Source organism: Hypanus sabinus, chromosome 16 (genome assembly GCF_030144855.1).
Source record: "Hypanus sabinus isolate sHypSab1 chromosome 16, sHypSab1.hap1, whole genome shotgun sequence".
NCBI classification, from domain to species: domain Eukaryota; kingdom Metazoa; phylum Chordata; class Chondrichthyes; order Myliobatiformes; family Dasyatidae; genus Hypanus; species Hypanus sabinus.
In genome coordinates, this window is record NC_082721.1 from 32,088,591 (window position 1) to 32,111,084 (window position 22,494).

General features: G+C 41.6%; 1 protein-coding gene across 1 annotated transcript in view; it reads left to right on the forward strand.

Moving 5' to 3' along the window:
• fbn2b (fibrillin 2b) overlaps positions 1 to 22,494 on the forward strand; it is a 274,386-nt gene that overhangs the window by 170,025 nt on the left and 81,867 nt on the right. Inside the window, exons 11-13 of the mRNA XM_059991505.1 lie at positions 8,107 to 8,250; positions 15,348 to 15,467; positions 20,583 to 20,708. Coding sequence (XP_059847488.1) covers positions 8,107 to 8,250; positions 15,348 to 15,467; positions 20,583 to 20,708 — 390 coding nt within the window. The remainder of the gene's footprint in view (positions 1 to 8,106; positions 8,251 to 15,347; positions 15,468 to 20,582; positions 20,709 to 22,494) is intronic.

Genomic DNA, 22,494 nt, shown 5'->3' on the forward strand with positions numbered 1-22,494 from the left:
AGGATGTGGATAGTATAGAAAGGGTGCAGAGGAGATCTACAAGGATGTTGCCTGGATTGGAGAGTGTGCCTTACGAGGAAAGGTTGAGTGAACTTGGCCTTTTCTCCTTGGAGTGACGGAGGATGAGAGGTGACCTGATAGACGTGGTTAAGATGAGAACCATTGATTGTGTGGATAGCCAAAGGCCTTTACTCATGGCTGAAATGGCTAACTCGAGGGGGCATAGTTTTAAGGTGCTTGGAAGCAGGTACAGAGGGGGTGTCAGGGGTAAATTTTTCACACAGAGAGTGGTGGGTGTGTGGAATGCACTGTCAGTGATGGTGGTGGAAGCGGATGCAACAGGGCCTTTTAAGAGATTCTTAGGTACTTGGAGCTTAGAAAAATAGAGGGCTATGTAGTAGGGAAATTCTGAGCAGTTTCTGGAGTAGGTCACGTAATTGGCACAACATTGTGGGCCAAAGGGCCTGTAATGTGCTGTAGATGTCTATGTTCTAAATAGGTACTAGTTATGTGGGCTGCTTCATCCTTAATAGTGTTCAGCTTCTTGAAGGTTCATCCACTCATCCAGGCAAGTGGAATATTCTATCATACTTCTGATTTGCAAGCTGTAGCTGACATAAAGATCTTGGCACATTAATCGGATAACAGCCTCTGACCTGCTCTTGTAGCCAGAGTATTTATGGCTAATCCTGTAGAGTATCTGGTCAATGGTCCTTAGGGTGTTGATAGTGGAGAATTTGGTGATGATAATAGCAGTGGATGTCAAGGCTAGGTAGTTGGACTCTGTCACTGGAGATTCTCATTCCCTGTCATTCATGGCATGAGTGCAACCTGTCACTTGTCAGCCAGTGCCTGAATATTGCCTAGGTTACTATTGCTTGCAGGTAGAATCACTTGCTGAGGATTTGTGAATAAAGTCGAACGTAGTGCAATCATCAGTAAGTAATCCTATATCTCTCCCGTGGTGAATGAAACAGCTTGAGGTTGTTAGACTTAAGACATTATTCCGAGGAACACCAGCAAAGATATCCTAGGACTAGGATGACTGATCTTCAACAGTCACAACCATTTTTCCTTTCCTGTGGTGTAATTCTAGCCACTGAATTGATATCTGATTCATGACTGTCAACTTCTTCAGTTGTACCAGGATGCCTTAATGCTGCATTTGATCAAATGCTGTCTTGCCTTTTCCACATCCTACGTTCTCCACATTGCATCCGGGTCTTCTGATTTACAAGCTGCAAGACATGCGCCTCTTACTTTCCCTGCCCTTCCCCTTGCCACTGCTTTAATCCTGTGAACCCTGATAAATCTGATTCTGATCCTCTAATACCAGAGCAGTCCAGACTAAGTCCTGTTCTGGCAAAGAAGAAAGAGCAAGGAGGCCTGTGGTCAGATTATTTCACATGTATCTACCAGATTGGATCCTTACAAGGTGTGAATTAGAGGATAGCAGTTGTGGTCAGCACATGATCATGGAGTAATACAGCTTGGAACAGATCCATGGCCCACTGGCTCATGCCAACTACAGCATTCTCTCTGCTGGACCTGGTTGCCCACGTTTGGAGTGATAAATCACTGAGAGGGATTAACCAACAACTGGGGTAATGACAGTAGCTGCTCATCAGTGGAGGTTGAGGTGGTGTTCAGGCTCCTGGCCTGAGGACTCAAATGAGGCCTTTTAAGAAAAGCTGATGAGCATTCTCAACAAAATGAACAGGCAGAAAACCTGTGGCGACTGTCAGTATTGGTGCATGAGTGGACCCAGTCAGTGCTCAGTAGTGCATGTAAAGTCCAATTTGTTCTGTCACGGCTGCAGATTTTAGTGCACAAAGGGGCTTAGAGGCTGACACAGCTGTCTAGCCTTCAGTCCTTTACTAGATTACTGAAAGTGCTGAAGCACTGCATGTGGAGAGGTGGTGGATCCAGGATGCAAGAAACTTCTTTTCCCTCTGGTCACTGTATGTGTGTTCCTTCTTTTCAGCCAACCAACACAAAGTTCTGCTTCTAATACTGAGGTGGTGCACCCTGCAGCCTTTAATCCCGAGCAATGGAGATGGCCTCTGAGGAAATCTGACATCACCTCCTGTGAATGTCAACAATCTTCCAACAACCATTGCTACAAGCACTGGGTGTGCACTGATTTGGAGGACTGGAGAGACAAAGGCACATGGAAAACATTAGTTATAGGGAAGTAAAACAGCGATTGATTTACATTTTCTATGAAGTAAAGCATGATCTCATTCAAAATCTGTGCATTTTTTTCTAATGCATGGGAAGTGAGCATCACTAGAAAGGCCAATATTCAGTGCCCATTATTGGCCATAGAGCACTGATGAAGGTACTTCCAGAGTGCTGTCAGTAAGGGAGTGTCAGTGTGGAATCTTTGGGGAACTTGAAGATTGTGGTATTCCATTAAATCTATCGTGAGTTGTCCTTTAGAGAGATTCATGATTTGGGAGGTGCTGCAGAGGAAGCCTTGGCAAGTTTGCTAACGTGGACTACAATCAGATAACACTCTGTTGGCTAGAATCATGCCTCAAGCAAGGGGAAATGGCTGTGATTGTTGAAGATCTTTCATCCTAGCCCCAGGATATAACTGCAGGAGTTTCTGGGAATAGCATCTTAAACCCCGCTATATTTAGCTCTTTCATCAATGACCCTCTATTTATCGCAGGATAGAAATAGCACTGCCTGCTGATGACTGCACAACTTTCACTTTCATTCACAAATCTTCAGTTAGTGAAGGTGACCGTGCCTGCAAGCAGCAAGACAGTGAGAAGTGCCAACTCATTCATAAAAGTGCCAGCTCATCAAGTGCCAGCTTTTCCTGGAGACTATAAAGTTTCTCCAATATTTTCGGGCAGTATTTTTAACGCAGTTTGAGAATATTTTATCACAGTGATGGAATGATGGCCATTGCTCAAGAATCAGAATATGACTAGGCTGGACACTAGTTTGAAGAATCTCAGCAATAACCTGGATCTAAGGTGACAGGTTTCCACTAACTACAACTACTTTGATACCAAGCATGATTTCAGCCAGTGAAGAGTGCGATTCCATTAGTTTTACTTTTACTCAGGCTCTATAATGCCATTCTGGTTCAAGGGTAGTAGAACCAGTTACCAAGACTACACTTAGTTCTGAAGGCAAATAATCTTAACAGAGCACGTTATACATAGTCCTTAATAACAATGCCAGTGACTCCATTCATTACTTTGTTAAAGATTGATAGTAGTTTGCTGATATAGCTATCAATTCAACTGTAATTGCCTTCTTATGGGCATTGGCAGGTATGTGCCTTTGCTGTAGCTGTACTGGAATGGCTTGGACAGAGCTCCTACAAGTTCTGGAGACAACGTTTTCAGCACCACATCTGGGATGCTGTCTGTTCCTATACCTTTTACTGTATCATGCTGTCATTCATTTCTTGATAACACATGGAGTGAATTAAATTGAAAAAAACATTTGGGGACATCAAGTGGAAGTCAATATGGATAATCTATTCATCATTTCTTTCTGAAGATGATTGCAAATGCTTTAGTCTTCTCTTTCATATTCAATAAGAATGGGCACGTTGAGGGAGTCTGCTCCATCTATTATTCAAGAATGTAGTGTTTTAATCTAACCCATGAGATGTGAGAAGCTTCCACAGATAAGCATGCACCGAATCCACTGGTATTCATTTACTTTTTGCTAGCCTTTGCACTGTCTGCTGTTCTTTTGCACAGCTCATTAGGCAAGGGTTAGTCCTCTGGTTTAACGGTGATGATAGAATAATGAATATGCCAGGCCAGGAGGTGAAAACCAGCTCTGTGGCTACTCCTCAAGTCTCATGTATGTCCAGTTTTGAACTGCCATGTCTGTTCTGAAATTTTTCATTTAGCGCGGTTTAAGAGTGAAATCACACAGACCACATAGGATTGACCTCAACCAACAAGCGCATGATGGAAGGGCAAGAAAATGATTTTGGTTCCACAGGGATTGTGCAGTAGTCATTCTAGCCAGTTAAACCAGACAGATATATCAGCACCAGATATTTTGGTGAGGCAGAAGTCGAGTAGATTTTTTCCCTGTGTTGGTTCTTTCACTTGGCACAGGTACGGTCTTGCAGCACTTTCCTTCAGACTTGCTCAACTTGGTCATCATGCAGCAGTCTAGACGATGAACGTTGAAGCAGCCTCAGTGGAAATGACGCTTGAAATGGAAGGCAGTTGTAGAGGTGGATCAGGAAATTTCGTAACCAATGTTGAGCTTTCTAAGGAGTAATTAGCCATGAACATACATTACTCTCATTGAGTCTGTTCTACAGGAAAGGTCAAACCAAGTGATAATGAAATAGACTTCTAGGTCTTGGCTAACAGGTCTGACTTTATAAGTCTGTGGCTCAGCTCTCCTACTTCTGTCAGCTTTTTCAGACTTCAGCAAAAAGGAGATCGCAGAATCATTTGAGCTGGATGACACTTGCTGCTTGAGGTTGCTCCTATGTGGTCTGTGTGGTTTCACTCTTAAACTTTTATGTGGTGATTTCATACAATTGAATAGCAGTTATATGAAGGTCAGATCAGATAAAGATTGCAGATCTCCTTCATTTTTGCACAGTATTTAACCAGATGGGCTTTTGCTGCAGTTCTGTCTTTCAAAGTAATCATTTTGATAACAGTGATTTTTTTTTCAAATTTAAAATTTAATCAAATCATATAATTTAAATCCCCAGCCAGAATTGTGGAATAGAATGTATGACTCAAGAATATTAAATTCAGGCCGAAGAATTACAAGTCCAATAAAGTAACCTCTACTTTATCGCACCCAAACTTATTAGAAATGCTTATTTTGTTTGTTTTAATTTTTGGGTTGTGGTGAGTAACAGTGACCTTACTTGCTACCTGCATCATACTTAAGGTAGTTCTTCATGGGTATTCCAGCATTAGAAAGGATTGTATAGATTGCTTTCTTCCTCCTTCTCTTCATATTTCTCAGCAGGTAACAAGCACTGCCCCTCACGAAGCTGAGGCTATGCAGTAGACAGTAGTCTACCACTAAAAATTGACCGTCTCTGTGCTAAGTACCATCGGGCTCCTAGGGAGTGGTCCAGGAAGAGGGAACATTACTTCTTGTGTAACTGACCAGACTACCAGCATGTAGAAGTGTGATAACCTGTCTTAGATTGTGTGCATGTTACCTATATGTATATAGGTCATACATAAGCCAGACTTCATAAAATTCTGGATAGACCACATCCAGAGTTTTGTCTTCAGTTCAGGCCACCTATTATAGGAAGGATGTGGAGGCTTTTGAGAGGTTACAGAAGAGGTTTACCAGGATGCTGCCTGGATTACAGGGCATGTTCTATAAGGTGAAGTCGGACAAACTTGGGTTGTCTTCTCTGGAGCAGCAGGGGCTGCTTATAAGGCTTATAAAAGATATGAGGCATAAATCGAGTATACAAAATGGTATTTTATATATGCAGATCAAAATGTCGAGTGCATGCTAGGAAAGAGGTAGGAAGTTCAAAGGAGCCATGCAGGACACATGTGCTGGATGCCTGGAATATGCTCCCAGGGTGCTGGTGGAGGCAGATACCATAGAGAGTCTATGATAAGCATATGGTTTTGTTTAATCAGTAGGAGTTAGTGACATTTATATGTAATAGGATGGTGAACCCTAACATATTACAAATACCTCCAACCCCATCCTCTAGTAATGTTATTCTTGCCCTGCTCTGAGGGAACTTTGTCTCTGTACCAAATTTTGGATTTCAGTGAAGACATCCTTATTGAATCACTGACTTCTCACTTGTTGTTCCTAGTTGAGAGTTTAAGTTAAGTAGGAGAATTTCTTCCTGAGCAACATGGATAATTAGGTCTTCTGAGAGTTCATACTCTGCTCTTCCTATTTGTAGCTGCCCTAGCTCCTGTCTCCTTTGCTCATTCTTGAATCTTCGTTTCCTCGTTGTCCACAGGAATGGAAGCAGAGGATTGGAGGGAGGCAAATGTTGTCCCCTTGTTCAAGAAAGGTAGTAAGGATAGTCCAGGTAACTATAGACCAGTGAGCCCTGCGTCTGTGGTGGGAAAGCTGTTGGAAAAGATTCTTAGAGATAGGAACTATGGGCATTTAGAAAATCATGGTCTGGTCAGGGACAGTCAGAATGGCTTTGTGAAGGGCAGATCGTGTCTAACAAGTCTGATAGAGTTTCTTGAGGAGGTGACCAGGCATATAGATGAGGGTATTGCAGTGGATGTGATCTACGTGGATTTTAGTAAGGCATTTGACAAGGTTCCATATGGTAGTCTTATTCAGAAAGTCAGAACGCATGGGATCCAGGGAAGTTTGGCCAGGTGGATTCAGAATTGGCTTGCCTGCAGAAGGCAGAGGGTCGTGGTGGAGGGAGTACATTCAGATTGAAGGGTTGTGACTAGTGGTGTCCCACAAGGATCTGTTCTGGGACCTCTACTTTTCATGATTTTTATTAACAACCTGGATGTGGGGGTAGAAGGGTGGTTTGGCAAGTTTGCAGATGACACAAAGGTTGGTGGTGTTGTAGATAGTGTAGAGGATTGTTGAAGGTTGCAGAGAGACATTGATAAGATGCAGAAGTGGGCTGAGAAGTGGCAGATGGGGTTCAACCCGGAGAAGTGTGAGGTGGTACACTTTGGAAGGACAAACTCCAAGGCAGAGTACAAAGTAAATGGCAGGATACTTGGTAGTGTGGAGGAGCAGAGGGATCTGGGGGAACATGTCCACAGATCCCTGAAAGTTGCCTCACAGGTAGATAGGGTAGTTAAGAAAGCTTATGGGGTGTTAGCTTTCATAAGTCGAAGGATAGAGTTTAAGAGTCATGATGTAATGATGCAGCTCTATAAAACTCTGGTTAGGCCACACTTGGAGTACTGTGTCCAGTTCTAGTTGCCTCACTATAAGGAAGGATGTGGAAGCATTGGAAAGGGTACAGGGGAGATTTACTAGGAAGCTGCCTGGTTTTGAGAGTATGGATTATTATCAGAGATTAAGGGAGCTAGGGCTTTACTCTTTGGAGAGAAGGATGATGAAGGGAGACATGATAGAGGTGTACAAGATATTAAGAGGAATAGATAGAGTGGATAGCCAACGCCTCTTCCCCAGGGCACCACTGCTCAGTACAAGAGGACATGGCTTTAAGGTAAGGGGAGGGAAGTTCAAGGGGGATATGAGAGGAAGGTTTTTTACTCAAGAGTGGTTGGTGTGTGGATTGCTCTGCCTGAGTTAGTAGTGGAGGCAGATACACTAGTGAAGTTTAAGAGACTGCTAGACAGGTATATGGAGAAATTTAAGGTGGGGGGTTATATGGGAGGGAGGTTTTCAGGGTCGGCACAACATTGTGGGCCGAAGGGCCTGTACTGTGCTGTACTATTCTATGTTCTATGCTCTGTTGTATGTTTAAAAAAAATTGGAAAAAAAATTAGACAGTCTTGAATCTTCTCCATGAAGGCAATGACTGGTAATGATACACAGTGGACTTGAAATAGTCAGTTTTACCACACCAAAAGCTATTGGCTTTTGCAGTTTTAACAGCAAAGGAAAACACTTGAAGAATGACTTCTACAGCCAGTAGAAATAACTTTGTAAATAATCTGTACATAGTGATGACCTTTGTAAATATCATTGATGGATTTCTTTCCAGTCGTTCAGTGCATATACGAGAGGTTAAGCAATGAAGCAGTCCAAGTTGGCAATGTTAATTGTATTGTATGGTGATGGACAGGTTACACTGGCATGAAAACTTCAGTTTTTTTATGTAGTTATTTATGGGACATAGTTCTTCAACCACAGTCAAGGATAGCTGAACTCTTATTTAAGCTTTGACTAATGTTGAATTTGAAATGATTTTTGGAAGTGTGCATCCATGTGTCACATCACATTGGCTCCAGAACAGTGTACATAGCATAAAGACTCCAAATAGTACATGGTAGTCTTGGGCCCCTGGAAAGGTTATGTGTGTTTAAATTTTTGGACTGTCAGAGAATATTAAATATTTCCATTGTTACCTAGTCATTGGAGTTTTAAGGCCATTTTGTAGAAATATGCAAACAAACTCAAAAATATAAATTCTGTTTTTATTCTTTTCAGGTACAGCCACCTTGAATCAGACCACTGATGTCTGTAAACACTACACCAACCTGTGCCTGAATGGACGTTGTATTCCAACTCCATCCAGTTACCGCTGCGAATGTAACATGGGTTTCAAGCAGGATGTACGTGGGGAGTGCATTGGTGAGTTTGGACACTATTTGCTTAATTAACACAATATTAGAGAATGGTGTTTTGCAGTGTGGTGTTTTATTTCATCTCCATTTCTTTCACGTGTTCCTAAGGAGATGAAGATACTTGGTTCTAATTATTCTGCACAGTTCCCTGACTATGGCAAGAATTCAATATCCAGGATTCGGACTGTAGCTGGGATTCATTATCTGAGAATCTGATTATGGCTGCGGTTCAGTACCTGAAGTTTAGACCATGAGTTGGATGCAGTATTCAAGTCACTATGGCTGGAATTCAGCATCCAAGGCTCTGGCGATAGTTGGGGGTTCGGTATCTAAACCGTTAATTATAATTGGGATGTAAAGTCCTGAGCCAAAGGCAAAAAAAAATGTATGTACGAGAAATCAGAAATAAAAGAAACACTCAGTGTCAGGTAGCATCTGCAGAGAGAGTGAGTTAACATTGGGGTCACATCATAAGCACTGAATGCAGTATACTGAACTGGAGGAAGTAGGAGTGAGATGTTGCTTCACCTAGGAGGAGTGTTTGAGGGCACAAGTGACTGCAGATGCTGGAGTTTTGAGCAATAAGCAAGATGTTAGAGGAAGCCAGAGAATTGGGCAGCATCTGTGGAAGTTACATAACAGTCATGTTTCAGATCAAGAAGAAGGGAAGAGGTAAAGTGGCAAATATTGTATCTCCTGTGGTTGCATGGGAAAGTGCAATGAGAGGAGTGGTAGTTGGTAGAGTAAACTATCACCGTTTCCACAAACTAAGGCATGTTTGATTGTTTGAGAAAACAGTCCTGCTGAAGGCTCTTGGCCTGAAATGTCAACAGTTTACTCTTTTCCATTGATGCTGTTTGACCTGCTGAGTTCTTACAGCATTTTGTGTGTGTTGCTTAGATTTCCAGCATCTACAGATTTTCTTATCTCTGTCTGTTAGCACACAGTACCCCATCTATTGTCTGATATTAGGGTACAGTATCCTCCGTCTTGGCTGTGTTTGGGGTCGAGTATTGGTTTAAGATGGTGAGGGGTGTTCCTGATGCTGACTTGGCCGGGGTACAGTTGCCTATTCTTCATCTGTGGACAAGTCATGTCCATCTATAGTGTGGCGTCTAATACAGGCCACAAAGAAAATGCAGAATAATGACCTCATTTGGCAATTGTGCAAACACACAGCAATATGCTCTCTGTCTGTTAGGACCTCTGAAGTGGCTGTAATTTCAATTCACTTTGTTCTCTTTGTTTATTCTTTCTTTCCTTAGAGGCTAGCCTTAGCCTGGCCAGGATGTTGAAATCTCCCAGGGTTTATACTGCTGACGAGCTTGATCCTGTTCATATTCTGGGTGATATTAAATTACCAACCCCAGAACACGTGCTAATCTGTTCATCCTTTCAGACAACAGTTGTAATCAAAACCAGCCTGATTGGAATTTCCTGTTCTGTAGTCAAGAGCATGGCATAGAGATTGTACTCTTCAATGAACAAAAGGAACTCAGATCTCTTTTTACTTAAACATTTTTATAAGTTCCATCTGACTTCCAATGATTTTAATTGCTGTATAATTAATATAATTGGCTGCCCACTTTGCAAATGTGAACATTGAGAATGATCTAGCCACCTACGTTATTAGGCTGCAGGATCCCTTGAGGATAATGGTCAAGTCAGAAAAGGATAAAATTGCAGACTTATTGTAAAAGTGCAGGACTTGGGGTTGATTTAATAGTTTGCCAAAGAACCTGCAATGTCACAATGGGCTAAACATTCCCTATATTGATTGTTACTCTGAGTGGATTGTTATTTTGGCTATGCCAGATTGTAGTCAAAAAGGTTTATAGAGAAAACATGGTGAATTAAAAAATGAAACTATAAAAGTTCTGCTCTTGCATAGTGCAAATGTGAGCCAGGAATCCTATCGGATCTGCATTAAATAGTCCTTTTAAATCTCCCTTATAAACGTCATAGCAAAAATAAGTGGAGACAAGACTGCAGTTGTTGGAATCTGGAGCAAAAAGGAAAAAAACTGCTGGAGGAACTCAGTGGGTCAGGCAGCATCTGTGGAGGGAAATGGACAGTCAACACTTCGGACAGACAGTTCGTATTGAGGAATGAGAGCAAAGGTGGAGCAAGAGTTGGCAAGTGAAAGGTCAATTCAAGTGAGGAGGGGTCATTTGTAGACTGAGGAGGGAAATGTGAAAATAGTGACAGATTTTGGCAGGAGATGGGTAGAAGCAACCAGTGGCTGTAGATGATGGAATCTGATAGGAAAGGAATGTGGTGCGTGGAGCCAAATAAGGGAGATGGGGTCACAAATTCAAAGAGTCTCGGCCCGAAAGATTGACTGTTTATTCATTTCCATAAGTGCTGCCTGACTTGCTGAGTTCCTCCAGTATTTTGTGTGTTTTGCCAGGGGAGGTGAGGTGGTGGGTAGGTGGAAACAATAGGGGGCCCTCCTCCTGCTGTTCCAATCTGCCCTCCTCACTTCCCTTATTTGATTCCACACTTACCTCCCACTGGGTCCTCTCCCTATATATTTCGGGGTATGCTTGTGCAGGGAACGTCTGTGAGTGATAGTGCAGTGATTAATGTTCAGTCTGGGGTTGCATGCCTCCATTACATGTATAGATGCCAATGTGTGTGAGGCTGTAACATGCACTAAGAGTTTGTGGGAGCTGTAGAATGTGTACATGCTCATGGACATGCCTGTGTAGTGTGTGGGGATTGCATGCATAATGAGGCTGGAAAATGTGAAGCCCTCATGTTCTCTGTTTATAAATTTTACCAACACACATAAATTCCTCCCTAAGTTTTCTGTAAGATATAGCTATTCAAAAACATTCAAAAAGCAATATTATCTTGATATCAAATTGCCAGAAATGTGAGAATGGTGTGAATTCCTTCGAGGGGCAGAAAGCTTTAAGTTGAACTATCTCTCCAGAGATTCAGTTTGTCTGGTAAACTTTTCAAGTGACTGTAATTTCCCTCCGCTTTTACTCCCTGTGAGTACTTCCCCCCCCCCCCCCACCCCTTCTAGACCTTCCACTGGAGCAAGGATGTTGAAATCTGTGATAGACTTAAGTTCTGCACTTAACAAAAAGCCAAAGGTAGAAAATAAGACATTTGGGTAGTTGGGATTGATAGTAGATTGCATAAGGAAACTAATTGGATGAGGTGCAATCTGTGATAGGGAAGAGTATACTTGCTCTATGAGGCTAGAAGCCAGGGTGAATTGACATAAAGCATATTAAGTCAAAGAGCAGTCTATTGTCATAAAAACAGGTACATATGCTCACAGTTGCAAAACTTACAGCAGCATCACAGGCACATTAGCAATATATAAGCAGAGTTCACAAGAGAACATTAAATATAAATTATACAGAACCTTTGCAATAAAAACACACTTAGAACAAAAAAAGAAATCCCATTTTAGTGCAGAGGGGTTAAAGTGTTCATGGTGTTGTTAAACCATAGTGATTAGGGGTTTGCCAGTTGGTTCAACAACTGAATAGCTAGTCATAGTCATACAGCATGGAATGACTCCAGGGAGGTAGTACTGGTGGACAAAGAAGTGCCAGACAGACTAGTCCATGGCAACCAATATGTCCCATTTGAATTTGTCCCATTTACCACTGTTTGTCCCATAACCTTCTAAGATTTTCCAGTCCAGGTACCTGTACAACTGTCTTTCAAAAGTTGTTACTGTACCTGCTTCAACCACATCCTCTGGTAGCTGATTTGACATACAGCAGATATCACCCTTTGTGTAAAAGTAAAAGTTCCCATCAGGTTCTTCTTAAATCTTTCCCTCTCATTTTAAACTTATTCCCTCTGGGGAAAAGGCTGAATGCATTTAACCCATCTGTGGCCTTCATAGTGATTTTATACACTTCTATAAGATCATCTCTTAGTCTCATCAACACGTAAAAACATGCTGGAGGAACTCAACAGGTTGGGCAGCATCTGAGGAATCAAGCAGTCAACGTTTCGGGCTTTATTAGGACACACCATCTGCAGTGTACTTTGTGTTTACCTCTTAGTCTCATATGCTCTAAGGAATAAAGTCTTTGTCTGTCCAACTGTACAAGTCCTAGCAGCATCCTTGTAAATTTTCTCTGCACTCTGTCCAGTTTATAACATCTTTCCTATAGCAGGGTGACAAAAACTGAGCAAAATGCTCAAAGTGTAGCCTCACCAGCATCCTGGTGAATGAGAACTAGCTGTTCTTATACCTTGTAGTATGGGACTCCAGGCCTCTGTACCTCCTGCTTGATGGTACAGCAAAAAGAAATAGCATGGCTAGGCTGGTGCGGATCTTTGATGATGGATGGTAGTGCCTCCTGTAAGTCCTACCACTGGTAGGGAGCAATGTGCCTCTGATCAACTACTGGTCTCTGCAGTTTCTTGTGTTCTTGTGCATTTGAATTACCAGCAGACCATGATGCAACCAGTCAGGATACTTCAAACAGTTCATCTGCAGAAGTTTGTTGGTTGCTTGATGACAAGCTGAACCTCCTTAACCTGCTAAGAAAGTAAAGACATTGGAGGCTTTCCTTATGGTTGTATCAATATACTGAGCCCAGGACAGGGGTTAACATCCAGGAATAATAACTACTGACTCTCTTCATATTGATCCAGCCTCCTTCCCTTTCTTGAAATTCAACCAGTTTTACTAAACTTGAGCAATTGGTTGCTGTTGCAGTGCTACTCAACCAGGTATCTCCTCTCGCTCCTGTATGCTTACAACCCTGTGATTTGTCAAACAACAGTGGCTTCATTGGAGAAATTGTAATGGCTTTGGAGTGTGGCACAGTCGTGTGTATAAGGAGTAGAGGAGGGGACTAAGCACAGAGCCTTGAGGTGCACCTGTGTTGATGTTCAACAAGGAGAAGATGGTGTTAACATTCCTCACTGGCTGAGGTCTGCCAATGATTCAGTTGCAAAGGCAGGTACAGAGGCCCAGGTCTTGAAGCTTGATTCACACCACAGCCATTCTCTCGAAATACTTTGTTATGGTCGATATAGGTGCACCTGACAGTAGTCAGTGAGGCAATTCACCATGCTGTCTTTGGGCACTGTTATAATAGGTGCTCTTTTGTAGCAGGTGTAAATCCTAGATGCAGAAGTAAGAGGCTGTATATATCTGTAAATACTCCAGCCAGTTGGTCAATGCATATCTTTAGCACTTGACTAGATAGGCTGTCTGGATCAGACCCCTTTTCATGTATCCACCTTCTTGAAGTTCACCTTGAGACTGAAATTATAGGGTAATCCTGAGATGTGGGTGCTTAGTGTGTGTTATAGTTCTCCCAGTCAAAGAGTGTAAAGACAGCATTGAGCTCACCTGGAGATGATAGGTTATTGCTACTTATGTTCTTAAGATCTCTGGGAGATAATTCTGTTGGTGAACTTGGATCCACAATTTGGTAGAGTGCATAAAGTAGGAAGAAACAGGCATTAAACTAGAGAATATGATAAAGGACATCTTGTATAGACTGTGGAAGAGATTATTTATCAGACGTGGAATCTAAGGTAGGAGAAGCAATATATAGTTGGCCCTCCTTATCTGCGAATTCTGCATCTGGAATTCAACCAATCGCAAAAACCCAGAAGTGCTCTTCCAGTACTTGATGGTCGAGCATGTACAAACTTTTTTTCTTGTCTTTTTTTCCCCTAAACAATGCAATATAACAACTATTTTACATAGCATTTACATTGTATTAGGTATTATAAGTAATCTGGAGATGACTTAAAGTATACGGGAGGATGTGCATGGGTTATCGTGGATCGGGATCGAAAAAAATTGGAAGTTCTCTTACTAAGTAAGTCGGAACAGGTACATCCGGTATAATTTAGAGTCAGTTAGTCAAACGTTTGTCTTATTATGTAGTATATATTTTACCTTTCTATGCATATAAAACACTTAAGAACGTATGTTTCAGCACCGGGCTCAGGAACGGAAATTCCCGAGTTCGATCTAGTGACAGATCGCTGTCGAGGGTGCTCTCCACCGTGCTGGATTGATGTGAAGGATCAAAAACCCAAAACCCAATAATTAAACCACTGCAACACGAGTGAATCTGCAGATGCTGGAGATAAATAAAAACACAAAATGCTGTCTGGCCTGCTGAGTTCTGCCAGCATTTTGTGTTTTTAGTTAAACCACTGCGTTGCTTAGTAATAATCGTAGCTTTCATCGGGGCAGAGCCTTTCTCACTTTATCCTTTAAAATTGTTCCAGTCGTTGACCGAGGTAGCCTAATGCTTTTCCAATGACCAATGGCATTTCACCTCTTTCTGATCACTTTATTATTTCCACTTAATTTTCAATCGTTATTGTGATTATCTTCGTGAACAGAAACACTGCGGATTCAGATCTCTGCTGCTGGGCCCTAATGTCCACAGCACTGATACAGGTTAAATAAGGTCTTGGGTTCCACTGGGTCCTAAGGTCCACCGCATTGAGACTGGTTGAATAAGGGACTTGAGCATCCGCAAATTTTGGTATCCACAAGGGGTCCCGGACCCAATCCCTCCTGGATAAGGAGGGCCGATTATATGGACAAAATGAAGAATAAGATTATTGCCCATTTCCCTTTCTTCTTTCCTTTTTCCAAAAGTAGATTTGTACTTAATCAGAACACTGAGATCACTCATCCCAGTATTACAATCAAACTTAAAGACCCCTAAATTAAGGGGATAGAAAATAGGCAGGTGAATAGTATGAATTGTGAAAGCATTAAACCAAATGAACTATACTGCTAAACTTCAATTGAAGTAGCCCTGCTTGTTAATAGGGAATCAGCATAATTATGTTGCAGATCACATACCTGAAAGTGGAGAACTCTGAGCTAATGAGATAAAATGGCTGAATAATGGTTAGAAGTTGCACTGTAACCACAGCAATATGTGGCTCACCACATGAGGCTCCAGCTCTGAGGGAATTGTCTGTTCAGCCTCTAATCAACTGGGTCACCACCGTACAGAAACTTGTCTTAATTATTGTGTAGTTGGTCTCAGGAATTAGAGAGTCTTTCCGTTGTGTTCCCTCATCTGGGGCAACCTGATAGTTTCAACATTTGAGTATTTTATGTTTCCTCCTCCTCAGATGTCGATGAATGCTTCAGCAGTCCATGTGTGAATAGTGACTGTTTTAATACTCCTGGTGGCTACCACTGCAAGTGTCATGAGGGTTTCCAGAGTACTGCTACAAAGCAGTCCTGCATTGGTGAGTGTATCCCTGGAGAAGAGAATCTTAACCTCTTTGTCTGCTCTGTAAATCCACTGAGTAATGCATTCTGTTTGCCCTTGTTACTCAGTCACTCCTTATCTGTCTTGGTATTAACTGAAAAGTAATATACGTTACTATTCAGCAATAATAATTCTCAGAACAATTTTAAAAATTACTTTTTGGGCTACATCTCTGCTGCCACATACAAAATGAGCATCCCATTTCACTTACAACTTATGTTTACATAACAGGAATCCTTTCTCTGTTTTGCAGCAGTGTTATCAGATGAAAATCCAACACCAAGCCAAACAAGGAGCTCTCTGGACAGCAAATAAGAGCTTGGTCAGAGAAACTAGCATTAAAGGAATGACTTACAAAGAGCAGAAGAGGTTTAGGATGAAATCCCAGAGTGCAGGACTGAATGGCCAGACATTCATCACGCAGGCACAGAAAATACAGGCTCACTGTAACTACCCTGTATTGATGCCCAATACTTAAACAGACTCCTTCTCCCGATTGGCTCAGAGAGGATATTCAATGTATCAAATATTAATTGTGGCAAACTCGCTCAGGATTCTTGCCATTTTGAGTTTCTTGCCACTGCAGTGTGTGTTGCCTACATGAAGATAAATTTCACGAATGCTGTTCCATTTGAGTTAGAAATCTAAACAGATGGTTGGCCTGCAATGTCTGTAGTATCTGTCTGAACTAGGCTACCAGTGACTGGAGGCAAAATGGAGGGCTCTGACACGATATCCATTCAAGTTTCACTGTTGCCTACAGAGTTCCCTAAATGCACTCTGTCATATGTCATAGGAGCCTCACTATTCCCTTTATAGTTTGATTGAGATGGAAACTTGGCTGCCAATAAGAGTCCTCTAAAGAATTCTAGCATAATAGGAAGCTCTGGAGCTTTGTGAGTTACACAGTCACCACTGATGAGCTTTGCTGCTGCCCACACTTCCCGTCAGATTATGCAGAAGCACAGGTCTTAGTTTCAAGGCTCTGTTGGATTGTAAGTTTTATAGGTCCTTTATGCTGCCTCTGACAGCTCCAGTAGAAAACTCTCTCGGCACACAGTTTTAGTGTAAAATCACAACAGGCCATCCTGAAGTTTCCTTGAGGAGTCTGAGTCTTGTTGGCATCTTTATGTCCATTCCAGTCACCCCTCAGAAAACAAAGGTTATCTTGTGTACCTTGGAGATGGGTCAAAAGATCATTACCAATGTCCCCCCCATGGGGATGTTCCTCTGCTGTGACACCATTTAACAATGAGCATATATAACATCACAGTACCATGCCTGAAATAATGTCATCAAAGCCTGTTTATCCTGAAAACAAAGTGTTCTTTTTCCAATCTGTAATTTTAAGAATGGATATTGACATGCAAACTGAACATCATGCATAAATATTTCTGAAAGCAATATCTCTTCTTAAACCAGAAAAGCTAGGACAGGTTACAGCCGTTCAGATAATGGAAGTTCACACTTCACAAATCGCTGCTCAAAGATTTGAAATACAGAATAAAATTCTTATGGAATTGATGGAGAGAAAAATATAAATAAATCAACACAAAAATGCAAAAAAAACCAATAAATTTTGTCACTTTGTATTTTTAGTCATTCAGTACTATGGGGCAATAAGATTTGCATATGATGTCACTGCATTTTCTCTGACACACTGTTTAGGACAGCTGCTATACCCAAGGCCACTTCATTAAAGTAATTAAAGTAATCCTTGCCTTTGGTAATCCACAACTTAAAGACTCATTTTCAAGGGCGCTACAACTTAGTTTTACTTATTTACTTTTTGCATGATTTGTCTTCTTTTGCACATTGGTGTTTTGTGAATCTTTGTTGTTTATAGTTTTATGTAAATTCTATTGTATTTCCTTTTTCCTGTAATGCCTGCATGAAAATGAATCTCAAGGTAGTATTTGGTAACATATATATTCGTTGATAATAAATCTACTTTGAACTTTGAATTTTACTGCACCACGTTTTAGTTCATTATCTCCCAAACTCATTCTACACCACCATGAACCTGAATCCTCAAATCCGATCCTTTTCCCTGTTCCAAAACTATAAGCATTGCATGTCAGAGAAAAGGCCTTGCAGACAAAGAGTGTAGGAGCATTGCAGTTGGAGACGTATGATCTCATGTCCTCAGACTAGAGAAGGAATACCAAAGGACTGACTCGGCTGTGATTGCCAACCTAATTGATGTGTTGGTGTCATATCAAATCTTACTGCACCACAGTATTGAGTGTCTAAGAATTCAAGTTGTCAGAATTTATTGTTTCTTTCACATGAGTTTTGTTCAGTGCCCAAGTCTAAAGTTTGTTTCAGCTGTTATTTAAAAGCGCTGGATCATCTTGTTATCATCGAAAAACAAGCTAAGTTTCAGAGAAACTTAGAAACGTATCTCCACTTATAACATGCAATTGAATGGGAAAATGTGGTTTATGTTACAGAAAATTTCGATGTAGACAGTTTTCTATGAACACAACCCCTCAATAATTACTTCATTCTACCCTATTCCACTTGAACATTAAGAAGTCTCCGCTTTTTGAAAGATTTCACTTTTTTTTTAAAAGTCCACCTTAAACTTACCTCAGGCTAACCTTCGGTCAGCCATGATATTTTCACAGACATCCTGAAAGTCAAATTACATGTGAATATCAGCCAGGAACTAACCAGCAGAAACTGGAGTGCAAGAACTGAAGCCCAGCACCATAACAGGGCATGGTAAGGCAGCTGGCACAGTAACATTATGTACTAGCACAAAATGGCCACAAATGTAGAAGTTCAGTAAATAGATAAGACACCAGCCAGATTCACCACCTTTTCTTGACCTTAACAACAACTCTGTTAATCCCAGCCTTTCAGATCCTTCTTATCACAAATCTTAACATTTTGATACAGTGCACACTTGTGAAGAACGATGTGCCTTCTTCTGAGGCAAGGAGAGATTATAGAATCTGATTCTAAGCCAGAGGTGTTGACTGAAGCGTCGTGGGAGAAAATGGAATATCAGGGACAGTGGATCAGCTGTTTGAGGCTCTGTACTCGCTGAATTACATTCTCTCTCTCATGGGTGGAAGAAAGACTGTTACCAATTCTCCGGGCTGAGAACTCAGAAAAAAGTGGCACGACAGATTTTTAACACCATAAATCAGCAAGTTGTTTTTTTATGTCTCCCCTCTTGCTGTGAAAGGGGCCAACTCTTTTTCCCTTTATTAGGGAGAGAACGAGCCTGTGGTGTGTCGAATTGTTGGGTGAACGATTAGTTTTTGTTGTACTGCAGGTCATGGGCTTTAATGGGGGCTTTGCTATTGCTTGCTTGGTGGGTGGAGGGTGTTGATGCTTTTTTGTGAAAGTGGTTGAGGCAGGGGAGGGTCATTGCTTTGCTGCTGCTTGTGTGTGGGAGGGTGGAGTAGGAGGGCATTGGAGTCTTAACGTTTTAACTGTCACTCATTCTTTGGGGCACTCGTCTATTTTTGTGGATGTCTGTGAAGAGCCTGGACCCATTGCAATTGCCTATTGCCACAACCGCAGGTGCAATCTCAAAGGCTCTTCTTGCACTGTCGACCATCTGGACAACACAAACACCCTAGGTCAGGATCCTGTTCATCGACTATAGCTCAGCATTTAATACCATCATTCCCACAATCCTGATTGAGAAGTTGGAGAACCTGGGCCTCTGTACCTCCCTCTGCAACTGGATCCTCAAATTTCTAACCAGAAGACCACAATCTGTGTGGATTGGTGATAACATCTCCTCCTCGCTGATGATCATCACTGGTGCACCTCAGCCCACTGCTGTACTCTCTATATATCTATGACTGTGTGGCTAGGCAAATACCATCTATAAATTTTCTGATGATACAACCATTGTTGGAAGAATCTCAGGTGGTGACAAGAGGGCATACAGGAGTGAGATATGCCAAATAGTGGAGTGGTGTCGCAGCAACAACCAGGCACTCAAAGTCAGTAAGGTGAAAGAGCTGATTGTGGACTTCCGCCAAAAACACATACCAATCCTCGTAGAGGGATCAGAAGTGGAGAGAGTGAGCAGTTTCAAGTTCCTGGGTGTCAAGATCTCTGAGGATCTAACCTGGTCCCAACATATCGATGTAGTCATAAAGTAGGCAAGTCAGCGACTATATGAGGAATTTGAAGAGATTTCGTATGTCAACAAATACACTCAAAAACTTCTATAGATGAACCATGGAGAACATTCTGACAGGCTGCATCACTGTCTGGTATGGGTGGGGGGGGGGGGCACTACTGCACAGGACCAAAAGAAGCTGCAGAGGATTGCAAATTTAGTTGACTCCCTCTTGGGTACTAGCCTACAAAGTACCCGGGACATCTTCAAGGAGCAGTGTCTTAAAAAGGCAGCATCCATTAATAAGGACCTCCAGCACCTAGGGCATGCCCTTTTCTCACTGTAACCATCAGGTAGGAGGTACAGAAGCCTGAAGGCACACACTCAGCATTTCAGGAACAGCTTCTTCCCCTGTGCCATCCGATTCCTAAATACACATTGAACCCTTGGACACTACCTCACTTTTTAAATATATAGTATTTTTGTTTTTGCACAATTTTTAATCTATTCAATATACATATACTGTAATTGATTTAGTTATTTATTATTATTTTATTTTGGTTTTTTCTTCTATATTATGTATTGCATTGAACTGCTGCTGCTAAGTTACAAATTTCACGTCACATGCCAGTGATAATAAACCTGATTCTGATTTCAGGATGTATAGTGCACACAATTCTCTGATATTACATGGACCTATTCAAGTATTTTATTGAGCACAAAGTTCAAACTTTCCTGTACATTATGCCTAACCAGAATACAGTTTCAAAGGAAACTCAAATCAATTCACATCAGATTTCTCTAGAAAACTGCCATCTGGCTTCATTATCTAAGACCTTTGTTTTAATGTTTGTATTTGTAGCAATATTTTGTTGCTGTATTCCTTTGCCATAAAAAGAGGTGCAGAAGAGTGGGGGCAAAGGCAGCACACACCCCAGCTGTTCATGTGACTGAAGTGCACTGTCAAAGTGAGTGTCATCCAACTTTTGCTTTGCTCCCTAGATATAGACGAGTGTATCCAAAATGGAGTTTTGTGTCGGAACGCCCGATGTGTTAACACTGATGGAAGTTTCCAATGTATCTGCAATGCTGGCTTTGAACTCACCGAAGATGGAAAGAACTGTATGGGTAAATATAATTCACCCAACTAGAGACTGTTTCTGAAGTCTTCAGGTACAAAGACTCAAGCAAACAAATAAGGTCATAGCCTTTACAATCTACTTTACTACTTTGTAGGTGGAAAGGAGGGCACGTCAGTCCAGTCTTTGGAGACACAAGAGACTGTAGATGTTTGAATCTGGAACAACACATAAGACTCTGGAGGAAATATCGGGTCAGGCAGCATCTGTGGAGGGAAAAAGACAATTGATATTTAAGATCCAGTGCTGTCCAGTCAGTCCAGATCAAGGGTCTCAACCTGAAGAGTCAATTGTCCATTTCCTTCCTTAGATGCTGCCTAAGCTACTGAGTTCTTCCAGTATTTTGTGTTTCGGTTTAGTCTTTGATAGGTTCCGCATCCCTGGGGAGGCGGAAGTGTCTAATTACATCTCTATTCACCACCTCTCTTTGATTTGATGTTACTGTTTGCAAACCTTCCCAACTATTATTTTTGCCAAAGCATCCAAAGTATGGATTGACGGAAATAACAAGGTGTCTATATGTGAAGTTAAGGAAAGAAAGACATAGCCAAGTTAGCACTATGTCCCATCCGTGACAGTAAAGGGGAAGTTCCAAGTGAACAGGCAGGAATGAAATTGCAATGGTAATAATCACACATTTCAACTAATAATACCAAAATCTTCTGCATTCATTAACTAGGGGGCAGGATTCTGGTGTGGCTCTAGTGACCTGAATAGAATCTTCACATCCTCCCTGCAACCATGTGGATTCTGCTGGGTATTCTGTTTTCCTCGCAAATCCCAAAGATGTGCTGGTGTATTAAGTAACCGCTGTAAATTGTTCCTTATGCGACGTAAGGCAGCAAAAGAATCAGAGGCAAATTAGTGGACGTGTGAGAGGAGGATAAATTACAAAGAAGTAAGGAATGAGGGAAAGTGATCAGGATTGCTATACTGGGAGCTGACATGTACCCAATGGGCTGAATAGCCTCTTTTTGTGTCTGATTAATTAAATAGAAACCAGATGTATGATGGATTATCTACAAGGGAACATGAGAAAATCTACGAATATAATGTAGTTCCCTTATTGGGATCCTATTAAGGGGTAACAATGACAAAGTATACTACTGTCATGTTGTACTCTGTGTGACTGTGGTGCAAGATCCAGTATCATAAATGATGAAACATCATTTTCAGTGGTGGTAACAGATGCTGCTGGACATGTGGAGCACTTTCTAGCATCTTCATTTTCATTCTATAGTATTGTGATATCAAACCCAAAGTGTTATTGCTTTTAGAGAATGCCGGAGCAGCGAGATTGAATGGAATCCCTAGGGTGCTTTTGTCATCACCGATAAACTGGACTCTGTAAACTCTTATTCTTTCCTCAATCACACCTATGCTCAGTTCTGGACACCTCACTACAGGAAGGAAGTGGAAACTATAAAAAGGGTGCAGAGGAGATTTACAAGGATGTTGCCTGGATTGGGGAGCATGCCTTATGGGAATAGGTTGAGTGAATTCGGCCTTTTCTCCTTGGAGTGACAGAGGATGACAGGTGACCTGATAGAGGTGTATAAGATGATAAGAGGCATTGATCATGTGGATAGTCAGAGGCTTTTTCCCAGTGCTGAAATGGCTAACATGAGAGAGCACAGTTTTAAGGTGCTTGGAAGTAGATACAGAGGAGATGTTAGGGGTAAGTTTTCTTTACACAGAGTGGTGAGTGTGTGGAATGGGATGCCAGCGATGATGGTGGAGGCAGATACAATAGGGTCTTTTAAGAGACTCCTAGA